Source organism: Hydra vulgaris, chromosome 09 (assembly GCF_038396675.1).
Source record: "Hydra vulgaris chromosome 09, alternate assembly HydraT2T_AEP".
NCBI classification, from domain to species: Eukaryota; Metazoa; Cnidaria; class Hydrozoa; order Anthoathecata; family Hydridae; genus Hydra; species Hydra vulgaris.
This window is the reverse complement of record NC_088928.1, coordinates 32,399,404-32,423,234: the sequence shown is the minus strand read 5'-3', so window position 1 is coordinate 32,423,234 and position 23,831 is coordinate 32,399,404. Positions and strand designations below refer to the sequence as shown.

Here is a 23,831-nt window from a genome sequence, read left to right as displayed (position 1 = left end):
AAATATAAAAAAAGAAAAGTCATCCACAAATAAACACACTAGGTTGCTTTGAAAACTTTTTTAACTAAAAAAAAAAAAGAGTGAAAAGGTGAAATTGGTGTATTATAGGTGCTGGGTGTTTTTTATGTACAGATTTTTTTTGTGTGTAAAGGGAGTCTTTCTGACAATATGTGAGACTAAAGCGTTAACTTAGAGGGTAAAAGCAAACTTGCATAAGTGCGAAGCAGTTGCAAAAACTGGCATAAATGCACCAAAAGAATTTGCAAACATTAGCATAAGTTCGCTGAAAGAATTTCTAAACATTGGCATAAGTGCGCCAAAAGAATTTGCAAGCATCAGCAAGTGCAAAGCAGTCACCATATTGTCACCCTTAAACTTCAATTTTTAGAAGTTTAAAAGTGTCTGGCAAGGGGTTGCCACCATGATAAATTTCTGGCAATGAATCACATGATTTCTAATACTACTCAGAAGAAAATAATAATAAGAGTTAATCATCGTTCCTAGTTGTAATGGAAGCATACGCTGAAAAATTTTCAGCCTTTATAAAATAACGTAAGTCTGGGAGCCACGGGCTTTTAAAACAATATATATACATACATACGTTGCAAAAATTTTGTAATCTAAGCATGTGTTCTAATGTTTTACAAAGATAAAAATACATAAAAAACGTGCTAAATATACTAATAATACGTTAAATAATAAATACGTTTATAAACCTTTAAATACGTCACTAATATTTGATAACCACTATCTAAAAATATTTTTATCTTGATTTTTGTCCCTTTGAATTTACAAGTAGTTACAATACTGCTTTAATTGTATACTGTATGGAGTTCAGCAAAATCTCAGGTGGTACTTATGAAGCTTTCAAAAAATCTAAAATTTTAAATACTTTTTTTCGAAGAATTTTTCATATCCTTTTTAATTTTAACTAAATCATTTGCTAGATTTCGATTAAGAACTGCAGACGCAGTTAACAAACCACTGTAAAGAGCTCCCGCAAAACCAGCTGTAGTTATATCTTGACCAGTCAAAAATAAACCAGGAATTTTAGTACAAGGTCGAAGTTTTGCAATTATTTCGGGATCAAACCTATCAAGAGAGTGATCCAAACCGTAAATTTCCCCCTTATTTGACCCGAGATAATACTTGTTTGTTACTGGGGTTCCAACTTCAAAATAAACTCTCCTATTACGCAACTGTGGGTAATATAATAGCGTTTGTTCCCAACAACGCTCCGCAATACGCATTTTAATTTCTTCATACTCTTTGCCTCTTTTTTTTTTCTTTTCATTTTCCCATTGCCCAAACCACTTCCAATTTGCAAGAGTAACTATAGTGCAATTAGACTTGCCCGGGTATCTTTCGTTCCAAGACGGATCTTTTGAAGATGGAAAAGAAATAAATAGCAATGGAATATCTTCTAGACCAGCCTGCTCCTTAGGAAGTGCGAGGTATTCGTCAAGAGATTTATCAAAATCTGTGTTTGTAAACGCCCAAGTATTTGTTGCTTGAAGATTTAACTCCTCATTTGAGCCGTCCAATCCGACAAAGATAGATATAGCACCATGACCACTTTTTACCTTTCGTAAAACATCAGTAAAACCAATTTTATAAGTTTCTGGTAGTATTGAAAAAGTGTTAATAAATCCGATTGCCGATACAATAACTGGAGCGTGTATTGGTTCATTTTTCCCGTCAATTTTAACACCTGCATAAAAAAGAAAAAGTATTAATTTTACCGTAATGTACCAAATACGCCCATTAACAAAATGTATAAACTTGTAAAAATTGATATTTAATACATATAAATATGCAGTTAAAAAGATTTTGGCAATAAAAACAAATGCTTAATATAAAAAAATCCTAATGTATTAGACTCTCATTAAGAATGTCAAATTAAGTTTAAAAAAGATTTTGACTTTGCTCTCCACCATAAAAAAAAACAAAAACATAATAAGGTAATAGCGTGCAGTGTTATTATTTTAATCTTCAATGCTGTTATTTTTCAGAAAAAAAAACTCGTTACATTTACATGAGAAAAAAAAACTCGTTACATTTACATGAGAAAAAACTAAAGCAAAAGTAAAAGAAGCACTTCTATTGAAATTAGATAAACTAATGGACCATATGTCCTCTTACAATATTTTTATGTGAAAATCCCATGTATTACCTACATGCATTTTTGCTAAAAAAAAAATTAAACAATGGAACCCAGATGGTTATACAGTCAAAGAAATAAGGCCAGTTTAACACACAAGTTGATGGTTAAAAGGCTTCTAGAGAAAAAATTAGGTGTCTATGCTTGTAAGACAATTTTTACAAAAGACAAATTTACAAAGAGAAACATAATATCAATAAAAACAAAGATAAGGCTAGCATAAGGTGATTATATAGATTATATAGTTTTATTGACCAGCATTCCAGAAACAATAATAAACAATAAGTCAACAGACCAAAAAAAATCCTATCAAGTATGTAAAGTGATTAAGATTGATAAGTTGCCATCTAACTTTAGAGAGATTCAGTGTGGCGGTTTTAGTCATGTCAGATGGCTCACTACTGATATGAGTGAATATACTATTAAAATACCAAAAGAAGCAAATAACCACATGTGTGTAATTATATATAACCACAAACACACAAACATAAAACTGTATGAACAATTTAATTGACAAAGAAATTTGAATTTCCGCCTTGGCAATTACAAGAAAATAATGTTCACCAGAATAAATTAGTGTGAATAATTGTATATTAATAAATTACTATGACTTTACCTCTAAATCTATTAGTAGAAATAATTTGACTTGTCTTTACCTTGTAGCGATTGTTGTATATACCCTTACTTTTAAAAAACTTTTGTCTTAAACCTTAAATTCATAAACTAGAAAGTTTATATTTAATTTAAATAACTTTGAGAAATTAAAAAAAAAAAAGAAAGAAAGAAAGAGGGGAAGCCAATCACAACTGGAAACCTCATTTAAATTTACTAATTATAATTAAGGTAACATATGACAATAAATTAAGAGAAAAGAAAAAAGTAATACCTGTAATTCTTCCATCTTCAATTACAAAGCCTACAACATTAGCCTTAGTAAGTACTTTGCCACCTGTTTTCTCAATAACTGGAATAATGTTAAAAGCAATTTCACTTGCTCCGCCAACAGGGTAATATCCACCATACATGTAGTGTTGCATTAAAATTAATTGCATTATCATTGGGCTTTCACGTGGTTGGGTTCCTTCAGTCAAAAATATATAACATTAATTAATATATGAAAATACCTAAAAATACATTTTAGAAATCAAAATTTGTCATTCATTTATTTTTTTTTTTTTAAATTTGTCATTCATTTATTTATTTTTTTTTAAATTTGTCATTCATATTTTTTTAAATCCTTTCATTCTTTTATCTTTTTTTTTAAAAAAAATAAAAAATAAGTATACCATAATCTCCAAATGAATAAAAAATATTTAAAAATATTTAAAAAAAATAAAAAATAAGTATACCATAATCTCCAAATGAATAAGACAGCACTGCTTTCAGTTCAGCATTGGTTGTAAGTTCACTTAAAAATACATTTAGTGACTTTGAACAGAAATTAGGAAGATGTGACAATAACTGAAATATGCCTGTTTTAATTAAAATCATGACAACCCAAATAGGTAACATTTTTAGAACAAAGGTCTGTGAAAATATCTGTCTTGCTTTCTATAAAAATTTGAAAACAATATTTAATTGACTAAATAAGCTATAATAAAACATTAAAAATAATAATAATAAAAAAAAAAAGTTCAAATAAAAACAAAATGAAAATGTTATTGAAATACCTTCATTGCATCAAAATACTTATTGATGGCGTCATGTTCATTTGGAAAAGTTTGCATTAATTCTTTTTTCCATGCACTGCCTTTAAGAATTCTGTGTGTTGTTCTTTTACCATTTATTTGATTAAACTCTACAAAATCAATAACATCATTAACAGGAGCCCACTTAAGTTGTCCATCTGTGATTTGATCAACATAGACTTTCGTCAAAGTATCTCCTCCAACTTCACCAACATAATGGATACCAACATCAAACTCAAACCCTGAAAAAATAACAGTTTATTTGCAACACTTATTTGAATCAGAAATTTTATAAAAGTCAAATCTTAATTGATAACTTTTTTTTTAAATTTTATATATTTTTAAACAAAAAATTTCTTTTTGTTTATTAACATTTGATTAATTAACAACTATTTTTATTTAAAATTGAGTTTAACTTTTTAATTTTCTTCATTGACATTGACAAATATGAAATGTGTTTATTTTTATGGGGTTAACTTAAATATTGCTATTAAAGCATAAGTTAAGCACTCTTCTCAAATGTAAAAGGACTACAATATTATATAGACATTCCAATTAAAGATAATCATTGTTCATGGTATTACATTGAAGATTAAGACTTAGTAAAGCCATGGCTTTCTTGATTTAAATTTGAAAAATTTGAAAAACTTAAAAAACTTCTTAATTTTTTTTGCCATGGTTTCAAGTCTTTAGGATCATTTCAGCTCAATTCAATTTATGTTTGGCACCATGCCACCTAGATTTCAATTTTTTTTGGTATACTTCACTCCAAATTTTAGTGTCTGACTATTAAGGTTTCAGAGATATCGATACTCAGTCCCAATATCTTTTTTGATTTTTTTTTTCAGCACCATTTATTTTTTAAGCTAATTACATAACGCAATTAGCTTTAACTTATAAAATACTTGCTTAATAGTGTTGAAAATGTGTATCTAACTATTTTTTAGAGGAACTCAAAAATGAAACTCTAAAAAAAAAAAAAAGCTTCTCAATGAAAATTTATTTTCAAAATGGTGCAACGCTTTTTATAAGCGTTGCACCATTTTGCTCCACAATCATAACTTACTGTGATCCATTTAATTCACATAATGGAAAAGAAGAAAAGGTATTATTACTTAACCAGGAAACTTATACATTTTATTTACTGTATGCTAAGTTTAAAACCAGTTAGTTATATATAAATACTTGTTTTTCTAACTTTGGTTAACTGTATGTGTAACTACCAAAACTAACTAATCAAAAAGTTAATGATTAGTGAAGTTGAATTATCAAAGGTTTGCCATGAACTTGTTGGTATGCTTGCTCGTAGTAGGGGTAATAAGAATTAAACATTGTTGCCTCATGTTATACATGAGTTCTACTCTCAAGAAGATATTGGTGAAGATGATGGTTATTGTATAGATTACAAACAATGGAAGACAACAGAATCAGAGCAATTAGAGCTGGTAAGGTTAACAAAAATCACAAGTAAAAATCATTAATAGTCTAATAAATAAGCTACAAAAACTTACTTTTCATTCTTACATTGCAAAAACCTTTTTTATAGAAATTAAAAAATGAGTTAAGTAGTATTGAGGTCATTGTGATTTCTCAGAAAATTCTGAGTTTGTTGTACAAGACTAAGTACAAATTTTTCAATGGAACAAAATTCAAACAACATTGGATCTAATAGTAGTTTATTATAAAGTAAATAATGACCTCAAATGAGATTCAATGTTTCATCTCAGATGATTTATTGCATGATGTAGATATGGTATATCATGCGGTGAAGTTAACAACTGAACATATTAAAAGCAATATTTCTCATCAAATAGAAACTGTTCATTACTTTACACATGGTTGTGCTGGCCAATACAAAAACTGTAAACACTTCATAAATATATTCCACCATGAATAAGATTTTGCTTATTAAATGTACATGGCCTTTCTTTGCAACAAGTCATGCTAAATCACCTTGTGGTGGTATTGGTTGGATTGTAAAAAAACTAACTTCAAATGCTAGCCTTCATTGAGCAATAACAAATCATATATTTACAGCATCTGCTATGTTTTTTTTTTGCCAAAATGAAATCATAGGAATAAGTTTTTGATACATATTTAAGGAGTCAAACCTGATAATTCAAACTGAAATTTTTTTAAAAGATTTTTAACAAAAACGTTACCAAGCACCTGTAGCACCTATCTAAATGTAAGCACCTGCAGCTTTCACAATTTCATTCTAATAAGTAACACAAAAAGTTGTTTTTGAAGAAAAAGAGTATTCATTTGTTTTTAATTTTCAAACTGATGAGATTATTAAAGATTGCTTGCATAATATAAGCATTGAAATGTTTGCATGTTTTGATTTATAGTAACAACCCATGGATTGGACTCGAAGAGGATATTGGTGTTGAAAATTAAGACTTTCAAGTTCGATTCATGCATCCATTTTACCCTTCAAGGTCACATTGTCGGCCTTCTAGAGATGGTATGTGCTGAGCTCTATTAACAAACTTATTCTTAATGATTAATATTCCAACAACTGTCACAGAAAAACAATACAAAACCAGTGAAATTGATCACCAAAGCATTAAAGAAAGCTGGGCAAACTTTAAACCAGAGAACTAATTTTTTATGAAACTGTTAAAGTTTCTGCTAATACTTATTTTAATTTTTTTTATTACAATTTAATTATTTTCATGGTTTATTTTTGTAATTTTGATACTTTTGGGGTTTAGAATTATAAAACTTTAAATGCAAATAATTGTGATTTAAAAAATAAAACGCTTGCAGTTTTTTTGTTTTATGGCATTTTGTGCATATAAAACATTAGCATATAAAAAATTTCAGAATCATATCTTTTAGGCATCTAAAGATAAACATTTTTTTATACGAGGCATCAAAAAACTTACAAAAAGTATTACATTATTTTAAAATTAAATTTTATATAGAAGCTTTAATTTTTTAGTGCTTTAGCCATCTTTTTTGAGTTCCTCTCCCTAAATTATAGTTAGGTACAAATTTTCACTACTATTGAACAAGTGTTTTATAAGTTAAAGCTAGTTATGTTACGTTATTAGTTTGAAAAATAAATGGTGCTGAAAAAAACAGTCCAAAAAGAGATTGGGACCGAGTGTCAATGTCTATGAAACCATAAGGAGTCAGACATTAAAATTTGGAGTAAAGTTTTCTTTCATTAATATAAGCTTGTTTTGCGAAAACCATCCAAATCTGAGATAGCTGAAAATTTTTTTTTTGAGTTGATTTGACATGGAATGACCCTTAAAGCAAAACTAAAAACTCTCAATTTAAATGTTAAACATCATAGTTGCTATATATTTAAAACAGTAAATTGACCTAAAGGTATACATACCTTTAAATTAATTTACAGGTTGTGAAATCTTATTTATACAATTTATTTCAAGAAATTTATGATAATAATATATATGAAATACTGTAAAAGTATAATATGTAATAAGCCATATTTGTTACATTTTTAACAATGGTTGAAATTTATTTTTTCTATCAAAACTGAGAATTAAGAAACTAGATATACAAATTAACACTCATTGACGCACACACATTAATATATTAATGTATTAACAAATGTTACATACTAATAAAAAGAGATTAATGTACACATAGAAATGTATGAGGTCAAACTTTGTAGGTACGAATGTAAATCAACTCACAAATCCTATCTTTACTATAATATTACTTTACAATAATATTTCCACTTAACTAAGCAAACTAAAACCTCTAGGTTTTAGACAAATTATCAGGTCCTGTGATTTAGAGACCAACAGGACCTGATAATCTCCAATTCTACTAAAATCCTACGCCTCAAAATCTTGGCATCACTCTGTATTCTCTTCAATTGACTAATTAAATGCAATCCTATGCGAGATCAATAAAAATCAATTCACTTAACACCTATACTTAAAATAAAGATCCCACATTCTACAGAAGATTATCTTAAGATATATTAATTAAAAACTAAATTTGGTCCTCTAATAGACAATTTGATTTTTTTTTCCTGGACAGTGCAGTGGATGCTATAATTTAAGTTATAGAAGAATTTGGCTATGCAATAAAGAGAGAAAAAATGTCAATATTTTTTATTTTTTTTATTTCTCTAAAGCCTTTGATATGATTTATCGCAAGTGGTAAGTTGGTAATTAAACTGGCTTATATCATGGATTGTTAGCTACCTACACAACTGTAATAAACAAGTAAAAACATTTAAGCATCTAATCCAATGTATAAAAGAGTCATTCAAGGCAGTGTTCTTGGGCCAATATTATTTATATTATTCATACATGAATGACTTTTCGTCACCATAGAGACCTAGAAAAATATGAGGATAATATAATGGAGCTATTAAAGAAACAGGTTCCTATTTCTTTTTTAAATTAAAAAAAAATAAATCATAAATCATTGGTTTTGTAAGGTGCAATTTTTTTTTTTTAAGTTGGCAAGAGTTTCAGTGTGACAAATATCTTCCTACACTATGCGCAATAATAAAAAAAGATCTCTTACAAAAGACTGTAAAAAACATTATGACAAAAATAAGGAAAGATCTTGGTAGGAGCGATATCAAACTCAAAGCATTTGAACAAGCTCATAATAAATAATACACTCTTGATAGACACTATCATGAACAAAAGTGTATATTTGAGTGAACTTATAGGAAAGAGAGATTGATTGAAAGAGATATTGATCCACAGCATATTTACTCCAGTAAAAAAAACTGGAGTAAAAAAAAATTATTCTAGTTGTAGTTAAAACAATTCAGGAAAAAAAAAACTTAAATCATAAGACTGACTAAATACTAAATAAATTGAACTTTTTTTTATCTCTTTTGATTTGAAACTCATTAATCATCTTCTAGGGTTGCCTGTAAATTTTTTAACATTTTCAGTTGCAATTCACTTCGAAAATTTTACACCATTTGTTTAGTATTTTATTCCTCATTTAATTTTGCTTGATAATAATAGCTTTAGTATTTAAAAAACAAAATATCAATATTTTCAAAAAAAAAGTACTTTAAAAATATACCATATTGGGTCTTAGAAGAAGCACAATTTTATAAAAATTTCAACACAATCATCATTTTATATAAACAAAATTATTTTAAATTTTTACTGCCAAAAAATTTACATTTTTAACTCAAAATAAAAATTAGCATTTCTACAAAAAAATGATGATTATTTTTAAAATTTTTATACAATTTTGCTTCTTTTGAGATCCATGATACACTGTTGAAGAACTTTTTTTAATTGATAGTTTTAGAGAGCAATCATTTGAGCTACCCCAAAAAATATTTTTTCTCAAAAATATTTTAATTCCAGTATTATGATATAGATGGTGGGAGCAGACATTAAAAAAAGTTGTTTTTTGGGACACTATAGTGCACACACAAAAAAAAAAACTTTGTGTACTACTGAACCATCTAACCAAAGTACTACTGAACCATCTAACCAAAATATAAGTTCAACTAATAACAATAGTCACTCCTATTTTAAATGCATCAAAACCACAACTATTTAACATACAAAAAAAAATATAATCATTAAACTGTTTTTACTGCGCCTGTTGAATAGCTCAATGAATAAAAAGAGGATAAATATTTGATGACTAATAATGATATTTAATTACATTATTTGTTTTTGATAATGATATTAACTTTAATTACATTATTTGTTTTTGATAATGATATTAACTTTAATTACATTATTTGTTTTTGATAATGATATTAATTTTAATTACATTATTTGTTTTTGATAATGATATTAACTTTAATTACATTATTTGTTTTTGATAATGATATTTATATTAAATATTTAAGTATGTTATCTAGCTTTTCTAGAGACATTAGCTTCTTTTGTAAAACTTATGTGAAATCTCAAGAACTTGTGTAAATATAATATTTTTTTACTTCTTTTTCAATTAATAGACATAATAATAATAATAATAATAATAATAATAATAATAATAATAATAATAAAAATAATAATAATAAAAATAATTAAAACAACCTTTTTTAATAAATGTATGACAACAACCTCCTGCTTGATCATGTTGCTCAAGTACCAACACTTTTTTACCAGCTTTAGCAAGCAAGGCTGCACAAGACAAACCTCCAATACCACTTCCTATGATAATAGCATCAAGTTTCGAAGGAATGTTCGAAGAAAAAAATTTCTAGCAAAAGAAAAATATATATATATACACAAACACACAATTTGTGCAGACTTATGCAGTTTACAAAAATTAATATATTATGTTTTTCTCCCTTTTTTTTTTATAAAGCAGTTTAACAAAACTGCAGGTTTTGTACTAACAACATTTTTCAGTTATATCTGAGTTTTCCTTCTTCTAGGTAAGTTATGCCTTACTTACCTATGGGTCATTCTGCATCAAATCAACCCAAAAGAAAAAAAAGTTTCTGCACCATGCCGAAATTTTTTTTTGGGTTGATTTGACACAGAATGACTATCTCAGATTTCGACACAGATTGACCATCACAGATTTTGACACAGAATGACCATCACAGATTTTGATGATTTTTGCAATACAAACTCATATTAATGAAAGAAAACATCACTCCAAATGTTACTGCCTGACTCCTTATGGTTTCAGAGATATTGATACTCAGTCCCAATTTCTTTTTTGATTATTTTTTTCAGCGCAATTAATTTTTCAAACTAATTGCATAACATAACTAGCTTTAACTTATAAAACGCTTGTTCAATATTAGTGAAAATTTGTACCTAACTATAATTTAGGGAGAGAAACTCAAAAAAGATAGCTAAAGCACTAAGAAATTAAAGTTTCTATATAAAAACTTAAATTTAAAATAATGTAATACTTTTTCTAAGTTTTTTGATGCTTCGTACAAAAAAATATTTATCTTTAGATGCTTAAAAGCTATGATTCTGGAATTTTTTCCTAATGTTTTATATGCAACAAATGCCATAAAACAAAAAAACTGCAAGCGTTATATTTTTTAAATTACATTTATTTTTAACAGTTTCATAAAAAATTAGTTCTCTGGTTTAACCACTTAACGAATTTGCTCGACATATGTCGAGCAAACTTTTTTAGCCAAAAAAAATTTGCTCGAGATATGTCGAGCATTACCAAAAATTGGTATACTTTGAGAGCTAGCTCGCTATATGTCGAGCAAAGCTTCTGATTGGTTATTATGATATCTGATGCGCTTCCTGTACGATAAACTCTTCTTTTTATGACTGCCACGCGCCAGTGTTTACACATGGGCGGTTGGAAGTGCATTGCATTGTTTCGTGACTTTTTTTTAAGTGATTGATAATTTTGCATGAATTATCTGTTGCGTAACCTGCATTGTTGAATTATTTGTGCCCATTTTTTGTGTTACTTATAAATATGATGGATTCCGACAGTGACGAAGGAAGTTTATTGGGCGATACCGACTCAGTTCATGTTAGTTCGTCTGACGATGAGAGGAGTGATTCCAGTGACAGTGAAGGTTTCTCAGACGATGATTCTGAAGAAGATGAGCCTACGCTTGCAGACGTGCGTGCATGGCAAATTGAACCTCAACCAACGATACCTCATCCTAGGTTTCCATTTGTTTTCGGCAACCAAAATATTCCTGCTGATGGAAATGCATTAGACTTTTTGAATTTATATTTTGACGATGAACTAATCAATATTATTGTCACTGAAACAAATCGGTATGCATTGCAGAAAGGCGATAGAGATTTTCCTAATACCAATGCAAGGGAGATTCGTGTATTTCTCGCACTCGTAATGTTGCAAGGCTTGGTAGTAAAGTCTAGTCATTGGCTTTACTGGTCAAAAAAACCTCTCTCAGACACTCCATTTTTTAGAGAGTGCATGCCTCTCAAAAGGTTCAAGGCACTAAAAAAATATTTGCACTTTGCAAATAGTGAAGACTACAATCCTGAAACTCACCCCCAACCAAAATTGAACAAAATTTACCCTATTTACCAGCTTCTCAGCAATAAATTCAAAACATTGTATAAGCTGGATCGTGACGTGACCATCGACGAAAGTCTAATGCTTTATAAAGGTAAACTCGGTTGGGTGCAATACATCCCTCTGAAACGTGCAAGATTTGGAATTAAATTTTATATGTTATGCGAGTCTTCAACTGGATACGTTTGGTCTACTATTATTTATACGGGCAAAGGAACACAAATGGATGAAAAGTATAAAGATCTTCCTGCAGTTTCATCAAAAATTGTGATGTCTATAATGGACCCGCTACTCAACAAAGGTCATTGTTTGACAACTGACAATTTTTATACTTCGACTGCACTTGCTGAATTATTGATAAATAATAGAACTAACACATATGGAACCGTCAAGCAAAATAGAAAAGATATGCCCCCTCAAATAAATTCAAAGAAGTTGAAGAAAGGAGAGACTATTGCATTTTGCCGTGGAAAAGTTCTGACCATGAAGTGGAAGGATAAGAGGGACGTCACTTTACTTTCCACTGTTCATTCTTCGGAAATGGTTCAATGTCAACGAGGGCGCGTAGCTACCAGTATTCCCAGAATTGTAAAGGATTACAATGATACGATGGGAGGGGTCGATCGAGTAGATCAGTCATTATCTAGCTACCCCATCATGAGGAAAAGGGGAAAAAAATATTACCAAAAAATTTTTTTTCATCTTCTTGAATTTGCAGTATGGAATTCTTATATATTATATAAGCAAGCTGGACATACTAAAAAACCGTTGGACTTTCGAATGGATCTTATTGATCTTCTTGTATCCACGTATAAAGACAATTCAGTGAAGAGCAAAGGTCGTCCTAGCACAACTCCCTCTCCCCTTCGCCTCTCTGGTCGTCATTTTCTGGATTTCAATGTTCATAAATTTATAGAATGCCTTATTTTATTCTTATTATTTATAAATACGTGAAAGTTTCTTGTAATAAAACTACTTTTACAGTTAAAAATTTGAAATTTTTGTATGCGTGATTTTGCCTAGTCTCTACAATTTTACAGTGCCATAAATGTACATTTACGAAAGTTTATGTAATGTTATATAATTAGAGTTTTTAATAAAATCATAAATTTATAAATTTATTGAAATCAACTTTATATTTTATTGTTTAGAAATAGAGGAAATTAAGTTTGCAACTAGGTTCACTTCAATTTTTCAAGAATTTTGCAAGAATTTTATGCTATATATCGCAATGCTCGACATATGTCGAGCAAGTTTTCAAAGGTCAATTAGGAAGGTCATAAATTATTAAAATATATTAAAATTTATTAATTATTATTATTTTCCTTTTTTGCATGGTTAAAACAGTAAAATCAATTAAAAAAAAAAATAGATTTGTTTTTGACACACTTTTGAAAATTAATAGGTTCGTTAAGTGGTTAAAGATTGCCCAACTTTCTTTATTAAGAATAAGTTTGTTAATGGAAATCAGCACACACCATCTCTAGAAGGCCGACAATATGACCTTGAAGGGTAAAATGGATGCATGAATCGAACTTGAAAGTCTTTATTTTCAACATCAATATCCTTCTCTAGTCCAACCCATGGGTCGTTATTATAAATCAAAACATGCAAACATTTCAATGCTTATATTATGCAAGCAATCTTTAATTATCTCATCAGGTTGAAAATCAAAAACAAATGAATACTCTTTTTCTTCAAAAACAACGTTCCAATTTTGTTACTTATAGGAATGACTTATTGGAATTACTTATTGGAATGTTACTTATTGGAGTGTTACTTATTAGAATGAAATTCTGATAGCTGCGGGTGCTTGGTAACATTTTTGTTGAAAATCTTTGACAAAAATTTCAGTTTCAATTATCATGTTTGACTCCTTAGATACGTATCAAAAACTAATTCCTATTATTTCATTTTGGCAAAACCATGTACATTTAATAGCAAACCTTGCTCATGGTGGCATATATTTATAAAGTGTTTGCAGTTTTGTACTGGCCAGCACACCCATCTGAAAAGTAATAAACAGTTTCTATTTGATGAGAGATATTGCTTTTAATATGTTCAGGTGTTAACTTCATTGCATGATATACTATATCTACATCATGCAGTAAATCATCTGAGATGAGACATATTGAATCACATTTGAGGACATTATTTACTTTATAATAAACTACTATTAGATCCAATGTTGCTTGAATTTTGTTCCATTGAAAAATTTGTACTTAGTCTTGTACAACAAACTCAGAATTTTCTGAGAAATCATAAAGGACAATGACCTTAGTACTACTTAACTCATTTTTTAATTTCTATAAAAAATTAGCTATGTATGAATGTTTTGCAATGTAAGAATGAACAGTAAGTTTTTGTAATTTATTTGTTAAAGTATTAATGAGGCTACTTGATTTCAATTAGTTAATTCTTGTTAGCCCTACTACAAACAAGCATATCAATAAGTTCATGATAAATCTTTAACAGCAAACAAAACAAACAAGTTAATGATAAATCTTTGATAATTCAACTGCACTAGTCATAAACTTAATATTTTGATGGTAGGGATACACATACAGTATGTGTGTGATCACACACATACTGTATGTGTACCAGATGCTCACATTGTAATGCACTATTTTGAACAATTTGAGCAAAAGTGAGAAAAATAAGTCTTTATATCAGGATAACTGGTTTTAAACTTAGCATAAAGTAAATACACATACGTACAAATGAGATATTTCCTTTCCTTTTTTTTTAAGGGAAAGATACCATTTTTCAGCAGCAGTTTGTGTGATATCTGCACCATATAATTAGTAATATTAAATTCTTTTTCTATACATTTATTAGACCAAAGTATTGGAACCAGTAGAAATTAAATTTTCTGATTCTATTTGAAAGTTAACATTTTTTTGTTAATTGTTCCTATAAGTATATCCATATCATTTTCTTTGCATTTAAGTTCCTTAGATAATTTATTGAAGGAGTCTTCTTAGCTTAACTGACCAGGATCTTTATTTAAAGTCCTTGCAATACCTAACTTTACTGTTTTTTGAAAATATAATGATTTCTTTTTACTGAGAGCAACTCTTGAGTGACTATATACAGCATGTGTTTTGAGAGGATATTTTTATAGCTATCAAAAAAGAATTGAGATTTAAGAAGTTTATTATCTTCATCATCATAAACCTGGCTGCAAGTCAGTTCTCCTGGTCCATCATCCTTATGGACATATATTTTCTTTATAATACAATTTTCTTTATTCAATAATCCAATTAATTATCTTTTTTTATCATTTATATTTTTATATAATTTTATAGTTCTGTAAGAAATATTTTTAAATTAATTATTTGAAGATTCGTAAATAGAAAATCCTTCATTAAACATGAAGTTTGTATTAAGTGAAGATCTTTAATGTGAAATGCAAATATGTTTATATATTAGAACTGTACCTGAGATTCTAAAATCTTTATAAAAAAATGCAAAAAATAAATATGTACAAATTTTTTTCATTCATTAATAACAGTTTTTCCTAATTTTTTCATAAACCTTTCAATGCAAATAAATCAGATTTAAATAAGAAAAACCCTGCAGTTTTTTTGTAATAAGGAGTTTGTTATATATAGATCCATAGGAAAAATTTTTGGAACCACATCTTTTAGTCATCTCAAGATATACTTATTTTTGTATGGGGCATCAAAAAACTTATAAAAAGTGTTACACCATTTTGAAATTGGATTATGTTTGTCATAAAGAAGCTTTAGTTTTTTAGTGTTTAAGGTATCATTAAGCAAGTATTTTATAAGTTAAAGCTAATTGCAGCGCTCAAAATAATTATTTAGAGGTTGCTGATCAACACGGATCAGCTAAAATGATAAGAATTGAAAAGTAGATGATCAAATAATTTTCCGGACGATCAAATTTTTATAAGTGTAGCAATTTTTGCATCACACTTCTTATGTTTGTGCTTGATAGCACTGCTTATACCGCAGAATTCCCACTTAGTTTAGAATTTCGAAACAATAAAAAAATAAAAATAAAAACTTTTACTGGGCCTTGTTTTAAAGTGTTACGTTATAAATACCAATGAGCCTTTTAAATAAATTTTTTTTAAATGTTTCATTATAAATGCACTTTAACAAGCCTTTAAAAAAAAATTTATGATAAGCTTATCTTAACTTATCATAAAAATTAACAAATAAGAAATTAAGTTGATCAAGCCAACTTTTGATTTGTTATTCAATTATGCAAAGTCATTCAAAACGTTAAAAAAACTTTATTTTCTAATCACCTTAAGATATTTTTTTAGCGCATTATGTCATTAACTTTAAGGTTTTTGTTATAAATTTTTTTTCCATTTATGAATATTGTTTTATATTTATATTACAAAATATATTTGTTATATTTACAATATAAATATTTTTATTATATTTATAATACAAAATATATTTTTTACATTCGGTTAGTTAAAACTATAGTTTATATATAACTAAACGACTGTTTGCAACATTGTAAACGATTGTTTAGTAAAAACATTATTTAAAATTGACAAAAAAACCCAAATTAGATCAAAGTATGAAGCTTATTCATTCAAAGTTTAATTGCAAAAAATCACTTTCTTATTGAATTGGCCTTTGCACTAGATCATTTGTCCATGACTCTATAGTAGAACTTAATTCAAATACATTAGAATCTTTTCCTTGCAAACTTACTCAAATTAAATTTTGCAAACGTTTCTTTTTCAGAGAGTTGCGCATGTCCATTTTCACTCTATTAATTGTTGAAAAAAAGCGTTTAACTTTTGCATTAGATGCAGGCAAAGTAAATAATAGTTCGTTAAATAAATCAAGTAAAATAATACCGGAGGCTTTCTTAGGTCGGTAACCATCAATGTAATATTCATCATCTTCTAAACTAGATACAAGTTCACTGAGCTGCCTTAACATTTTAGGTGATTTTTTGTAAATGTAATGCATTCTTAAAATAATACAATCAACATCATTAAGTGATTCAGTCCTTCCTAATTTATCTTTTAATGATAACTCAAGATGATGTGCTACACACCAACCAAACGTGATCCATGGAATTTCAGCCAAGAACAACATTTTAACACCTGATTTGCCTCCTCTATTTACAGATGTGCCATCTGTACCAAAACCAACTAATTTGTTATTGCAATTTTTGATTTCTATATTCTCAAGTGATTCTTTTATTGTGTTTAAAACTCTGTGCGATGTTCCAATTCAACATCTAAAAGTGAAAGAAAGTCACATTCAACACATATTTCCGATTTTCCAGTTGGGATTGGATTAAAGGTGACAACAAATATGGCCTCTTTATCCATAATTGAAACGTTGTTAGAACCGTCAATTAGAATAGTGAAAAAGTTTTGATTATTCAGATTTTTTTTGAGATCTTTCGCCAAACTCAGAGCAATGTAGTCAATGAATGTTCTGCAAGTATTTGCGTTCTTGTAAGCTTGACCAAAGACTACACCATGTTTCTCTTGTAATTGGATTATTTCTGGATATTGACTAAGTAACAGTTCTTCTTTTGCTATTAAGTAAGCAATCTCAAATTTCTTTTTGGTCAAATCAAGTTCCTTACTATGCATGGTTTGAATACTGGATAAAATGTCTGATTGCCGCATTTCCTGCTGCAACTCATTTTGTTTTTCAATTCTATCACACAAACTCATACCTCTTGTTTTCATGAATATTTCAAAAGCTTTTTGGTACAACATTCCTTCTGCATGTATGATTGCAGAACTGTGTTGCAATCGACCACTCTTTTCCACCACCACTCCATTCTGGTGTGTACACTTTTAAAATCTGAATATGAGAAGCTTAATCTTGGCATACACGGCATTTTAGCGCAGTAACTATTCCATCAACACTCTCTATTTCAAGCCAATAGTTAGCATTATATTTTGCAATCGTAGAATCTTTCCACTATTAGCTGTTTGTAATTGTAACTTTCTTTCGTAAACTTTTACTTTATTCTTAGCGGGTGTTTCAGATCCCAATTTCATTTTAAAAGAAATAATTTTCTGTCACTTTTTTCCTGCATATATTTTATGATTATTTTTATACCTTTTGTATAATTTTACTTCGAAAAATTATTTTCTAAAAATTTTAAACCATAACAATTTTATCTTACTTAAGGGTCATTCCATATCAAATCACCTAATGGTCCCCAGGGTACCACCTCAAATTTGCTTCAAATTTTGACCACCCACGGCTTTTATGAAAAAACACAATCCTAAAAATTTCAGCTTAATTGACCAAACCGTTCAAAAGTTATAATTGAATTAATATTGACCAAAATCTGATAAATTTGAGTATCTGGAGCTTACAGTAGATATTTTTGATTTTTACCAGATCATAACTTTTTAAATAAAATAGATGATCACCTGAAATTTTTTAGGGTAATAGTTTTTTACCCAAATTATCTATTTTTGTAAGCATTTTTGACTGATTTTAAACAGTTTTCGAGTTCTTGTACCTCAAAGTTGCTAAATAACACAATATTAGAAAAAATTTTGGAAACTTTAATGTGCTACAGTCCAAAACCAACAGACAAGCTGTGCCAATTTTTTGTTGCTTTTGTGTACTTAGAGTAATCACTTGTGGAAAAAATTAAAGTTATGTGTTAAAAGTTATTTTAGCACTTGCAGCAGCCTGTTAAAATTTCACTTTTTTTAAAAAAAAAATATGATAAATTACATTAACTTTGTAGGCATAGAAAGTTGCGTAGACAGTTAAAATAAATTATGAAAGTTTTTACTGGCAAAGTTCTATATATAGACAATCACCAAAAAAAAATTAAAGACCTATACTCTATCTTATCACATGATTGTAGCCCTATGACTTATGTGTATATTTTATTTTTTCCCTAAATAAATATAATCAGTTTTTCATAAAATAAAATTATCAGTGTCTTAACCTAATTTAATTGATGTGATTTTATAATATATATTTGTTAAATTTTATGCATATAATATAATTATAATGATATTTTCACATGGTTGTAATTTGAGTGTAAAATACTTCAATTGCTTCAAGACTTTGTATTAAAATCTAAATCTGTGCAGTATTTTCTGGATTTTATTATTTTAGTTTTTAATATTGCAAGAACCAAAAAGTAAAAGTTTTGTGTATGCAGAAATAGTTATATGTAGAAATAGTTTATTGGTTGCATTTTAGACAGTTTTAATCGCATTTATACTTGAGATTTCATTTTTACGATTTTATTACTGCGAAAATATAAAAAAGTTTATTTTTAGATAATGTTACATGTTTAAATTTAATATTTTTAGATTAGTAAAAAATGTCAGAGAAATGTTGTGTGGGAAGAGTTTTAAATGAATATTGTGATAAAATGTCATATTGTAGAATGGTAGGAAGAATAAGACTAAAAGATACTGATATTGAAGTTTTAATGCAGAGGATAGAATACACTTTCGAACCAAATGAGGAGATATGTATTCACCATGAAAAAGCCTATATTTCTAGATATGAAACACTTCAAAAATACTGTTGTGATCCATTTAAAGTCCACAAGAAAAAAATTATCAAGGGATTGTGTAAAGTTAACATATCAATAGCAAATCAACTTAAGATCAAACCTGGTCAAAAAGTTTTTACTACCTGTATAAATGAATTCAAACTTGAAAAAATTACAGAAAGTAGTCAAGATGAAGCTGCTGAAGAAGATTTGAGTTGTTCAGACCTTGATAAGACAATTCTTAATAAGAGTTTGTCTTTATTGGAAATATCTCCACTCAAAAATGTAAGAAGACAGGAAAAATTAGGATATGGAAAGCAAAAAGCTAAAAAATTTGCAACAAGTATGACAAACCTAGTAGTGTCAGCATTGGATATAGACCCAAAAGATAAAGTATCAGAAAGAGAGCAAAAACGTATAAACTGTAATGATTTAGACCAACTGTTAGATGCAATAAAAAATAAAATGAAAATAAGTTTGAAGGAAGAAAAAGTTCAACTACTAACACTAACTTCTGATAGTTAGTAAATTGAAAAAACTTGCAAAACATTTTTAGAACAACTTCAAAAATGAAAAAGGAATACTTGCTAAACCTGAGGCTAAAATAGGACAGCCTTAGGAAGATATTGGTAAACAAAAAGTCATTAAAATTTATAAACCCAAAGAGTTCACAAGACAATGTCCAGGAAAAAAAGACTTTGTTTCTGTGCGTATAAGTAATGTAAAAGTTCATAAACAAAAACGTTTAATATTAGTTCAATTAAAGGTGAACTAAGACCAAAGTGTTGCATTACAGTTGACAGTAGTGGAAGTAGCTCAGTTTGCGTATGTTTTTATCATGAAAAAACTAAATTGATGTGCACTGCTTTACCAAAGGGCCATTTAATATATTACAAAGATTTGATGAAAGTATGTGTTTGTATTATCTATAGTCGAAGCTGCATATTCCATCTATGTTCCAATTCGCCTGGTAAAGTAAATTTAAAGACTTACTTGGAAAATGTGTTTGAAAGTAATAATTTTTATTTTGATGATCATATCATATAGAAATAATGGGTGTCCAAACAAGCATTATTGAGTTTATTGAAACTCTAAGTGAAACTTTGTATGATCTTTGTCACCACCACTTTATCAAAGAAGCACAATCCTCCTATTTATCAGAGGCAAAAAGAACATTAAATCAACACATGAACCATCTTGAAGATCACAATATAAATGCCGAGCACCACTTCTTTGCTACATCCCATGGCAAAAGTCTATGTGATGGAATAGGAGGAACTATAAATAGAGAAGCAGCAAAAGCAAGTCTATGAGCAGCAAATTCTCACACAAAATGAACTGTTTACATGGGCTGAAAAAAACATTAAAGGTGTTAAATTATTATACATTTCAAGTGATAATATCAATAATCATGAAACTTATTTTAGCCTAAAGAAACAATATGAAGAGATGAGCACAGTCCCAGGCTTAAGAAGCCTTAAGAATCACAGTTTTTACCAGGTTGAGAGAAATTATTTTTATGGAGAATATTTACCGATACTGTCTATGATACCCATTTGCTGAATAATATTAACTTGGTAAATACATTGCATGCTTTTACGATGATGAATGGTACATAGGGCTTGTACTTGAGATTTGTAGTGTAAACCAAGATGTTAATGTAAAATTCATACATAGAAACAAATTAAATTTAAAATGGACTAATGATGCACGATCAAGTCAATGTTGGGTTCCATTTGACAAAGTTATATGTCAAATAAGTGCCCCATCCATTAAGGGTAGAAGTGCTTGTGACTACAAACTTGCTAATAATGATTATGAAAGTATTATGAGTTAATTAAATCAGATATAAAGAAAGTAGTGTACTTGTGTTTCATGTGTATATACACTTCTTCTTTCAGCATTTTTTATTTTTTTGAAGTATAATATAACTTGCATTAATTGGTATCTTTTTAAACTAAAAAAGCATTGCACTCAAAATGCTAAAATCATGTCATAAGATAGATTATGAGTCTTTAATTTTTTTTTGGTGATTGTCTATATATAGAACTTTGCTAGTAAAAACTTTCATAATTTATTTTAACTGTCTACGCAACTTTCTATGCCTACAAAGTTAATGTAATTTATCATATTTTTTTTTTAAAAAAAGTGAAATTTTAACAGGCTGCTGCAAGTGCTAAAATAACTTTTAACACATAACTTTAATTTTTTCCACAAGTGGTTACTCTAAGTACACAAAAGCAACAAAAAATTGGCACAGCTTGTCTGTTGGTATTGGACTGTAGCACATTAAAGTTTCCAAAAATTTTTCTAATATTGTGTTATTTAGCAACTTTGAGGTACAAGAACTCAAAAACTGTTTAAAATCAGTCAAAAACACTTACAAAAATAGATAATTTGGGTAAAAAACTATTACCCTAAAAAATTTCAGGTGATCATCTATTTTATTTAAAAAGTTATGATCTGGTAAAAATCAAAAATATCTACTGTAAGCTCCAGATACTCAAATTTTTCCAATTTTGGTCAATATTAATTCAATTATAACTTTTGAACGGTTTGGTCAATCAAGCTGAAATTTTCGGGATTGTGTCTTTTTCATAAAAGCCGTGGGTGGTCAAAATTTGAAGCAAATTTGAGGTGGTACCCTGGGGCATTTTTGAAAAACTAGGTGATTACATATGGAATAACCCTTAAAGTATTATGATCTTTTATGCATTATTACAAGCATTATGATTGATACCTCTAAAACTGTAAGGAGTCAGACACTAAAATTTGGAGTGAAGTTTTTGTTCATTAATTTAAGTTTGTTTAAAAATCAATGAAATCTGAGATGTCATGGTGCTGAGCATAAATTGAATTGAGCTGGAATGACCCCTATCTGAATAGGTACATGCATAAATATTTTATATTACTTTTATACTTTTATATTATTCATTTATTTAAGTTTTGTAAATAAATAACGGTATCAAAAAAAAAAAAAAAATAGAAAAAAAAAATAGAAAAAATGTGGCATTAGAGAAGGCAAAAAATACCACCCAATTTCAAAAAAATAAAAAGGTAATGGTTGTTTTCCATCAATGCCTATTATATATTGATGATTCGTGAGAATAATTTGTTGTATAAATTTTTATTCTGTAAGAAATGTATTTTATAATTATGGTCAGTATTTTTTATTCTAATCTTTTTTATTATTTATACTAATTTATATATTCAGTTATATTTCATTAAGTTCATATCTCAGGCTTTGTTTCAAAGCGTTAGGCATAGAGCAATTTACGTACGCCCTAAGCGATTTTACATAAGCAGTAAGCGAATTATTAAGCGGTTTAGTAACTTTTTATCATTTCAATATATTTTATCAGCAGTATGTGAACTATTAAGTGGTTAAGCGACTTTTTATCGTTTTTTAACTTTAAAATTATTCAATAAGCGGTAAGTTTAAAATTATTCAATAAGCGGTAAATTTTATTTGTTCTTAGGAAAAAATTAACTCATTTTTATCGCAATTTTTTTTTCGGATTTCTTTCCTGAACATTTTTTTTTTACTCTCAATTAAATTTTTGAATAAACCACTGCATCAAGAATTTGCACAAAAGGTAAGTCAAACTTTTTTTTGCACAAAACACAAGTTAAATTGAAGTAATTGTATTTTTTATAAAATAATAAACTTTTAATAAATACTTGAGTCTTTAATAAATACTTTAGTCTGATTTCAAAGTCATTGATTGTATGTCTAAATAGCAATGTCCTTTTGTTTTTATAAAAATATTATTAAAAATGTAGTTCAAATAAATTTAAAAAAAAAAGCATTTTTATACTTTAAATTTAAACTAAAGTTATTTCTTTAAATTTTTAAACCAATGTTTTTATTCGATTTCTAATCAGAATAACACTTTCTATTATGATAAGACAGATATTAAAAAAAAAAAAAGCAGCGAAAGGGTTAAGAAAATACAGTAAATGAAATAGTATTACCCATACTGAATACACATTCTGTGACTTGCAAAATATGTACAGATAGACTATATTTTAAAATAGAATATATATAATATATTATATATTACATGTATCATGTATGTATTAAATTTTTAAACCGTAAACACACCTGTTTTAGGACCGCCTTGCGCTTTTCTTTTTCAACTACTAGTGCTGAGTGAGGTCTAATGCATTCTTTTGAAAATGGATTTTTTCCTTTATTTCTATTACTTAGATACCAAATATAAACTCCACAAAAAATTAATGCAAGGATACCAATCGATATCAAACTTAATAAACTAAGATTAGAGATAAAATAATATACGTTTATACACAGTTGAATAAAAATCGACATCTTTAATAAAAGGAAATCTATCGCGCAAAAACAAAAGAGATGAGGATAACAAAAGTAATATTTGTAAACAACGATTTGAGTTCATAAAACATTGATCCATTTAAATGGACATTTTCATGACAATATTATTGTAATTGATTTATAATTTTGGTTTAAAATTAAACTCCATTTTCAAGTCACATTATCAACGTGAAAA

The 23,831-nt window shown here is 28.1% G+C and overlaps 2 protein-coding genes across 3 annotated transcripts in view; one reads left to right on the top strand and one right to left on the bottom strand.

The window, feature by feature from the left end:
- Positions 1–598: 598 nt before the first annotated feature.
- On the bottom strand, positions 599–23,698 carry LOC100203715 (all-trans-retinol 13,14-reductase). Of its 2 annotated transcripts, none has more exons than XM_065805394.1 (6): positions 23,411–23,698; positions 9,867–10,032; positions 3,832–4,091; positions 3,511–3,712; positions 3,048–3,242; positions 599–1,711 (listed from the first exon to the last, which is right to left on the bottom strand). In XM_065805394.1, exons 1-6 carry the CDS (start codon positions 23,633–23,635, stop codon positions 885–887), a joined length of 1,875 nt encoding a protein of 624 aa, XP_065661466.1. In that variant the 5' UTR covers positions 23,636–23,698; the 3' UTR covers positions 599–884. The 2 variants fall into 2 exon arrangements, with proteins under 2 accessions (XP_065661466.1, XP_065661467.1); XM_065805395.1 differs by having other exon boundaries at positions 9,894–10,032; positions 23,411–23,675.
- Positions 23,679–23,831, top strand: part of LOC100208508 (F-box/LRR-repeat protein 6) — a 32,806-nt gene continuing 32,653 nt past the window's right edge. The window contains exon 1 of the mRNA XM_065805398.1: positions 23,679–23,831. The gene's annotated coding sequence lies outside the window, so the exon portion shown is untranslated.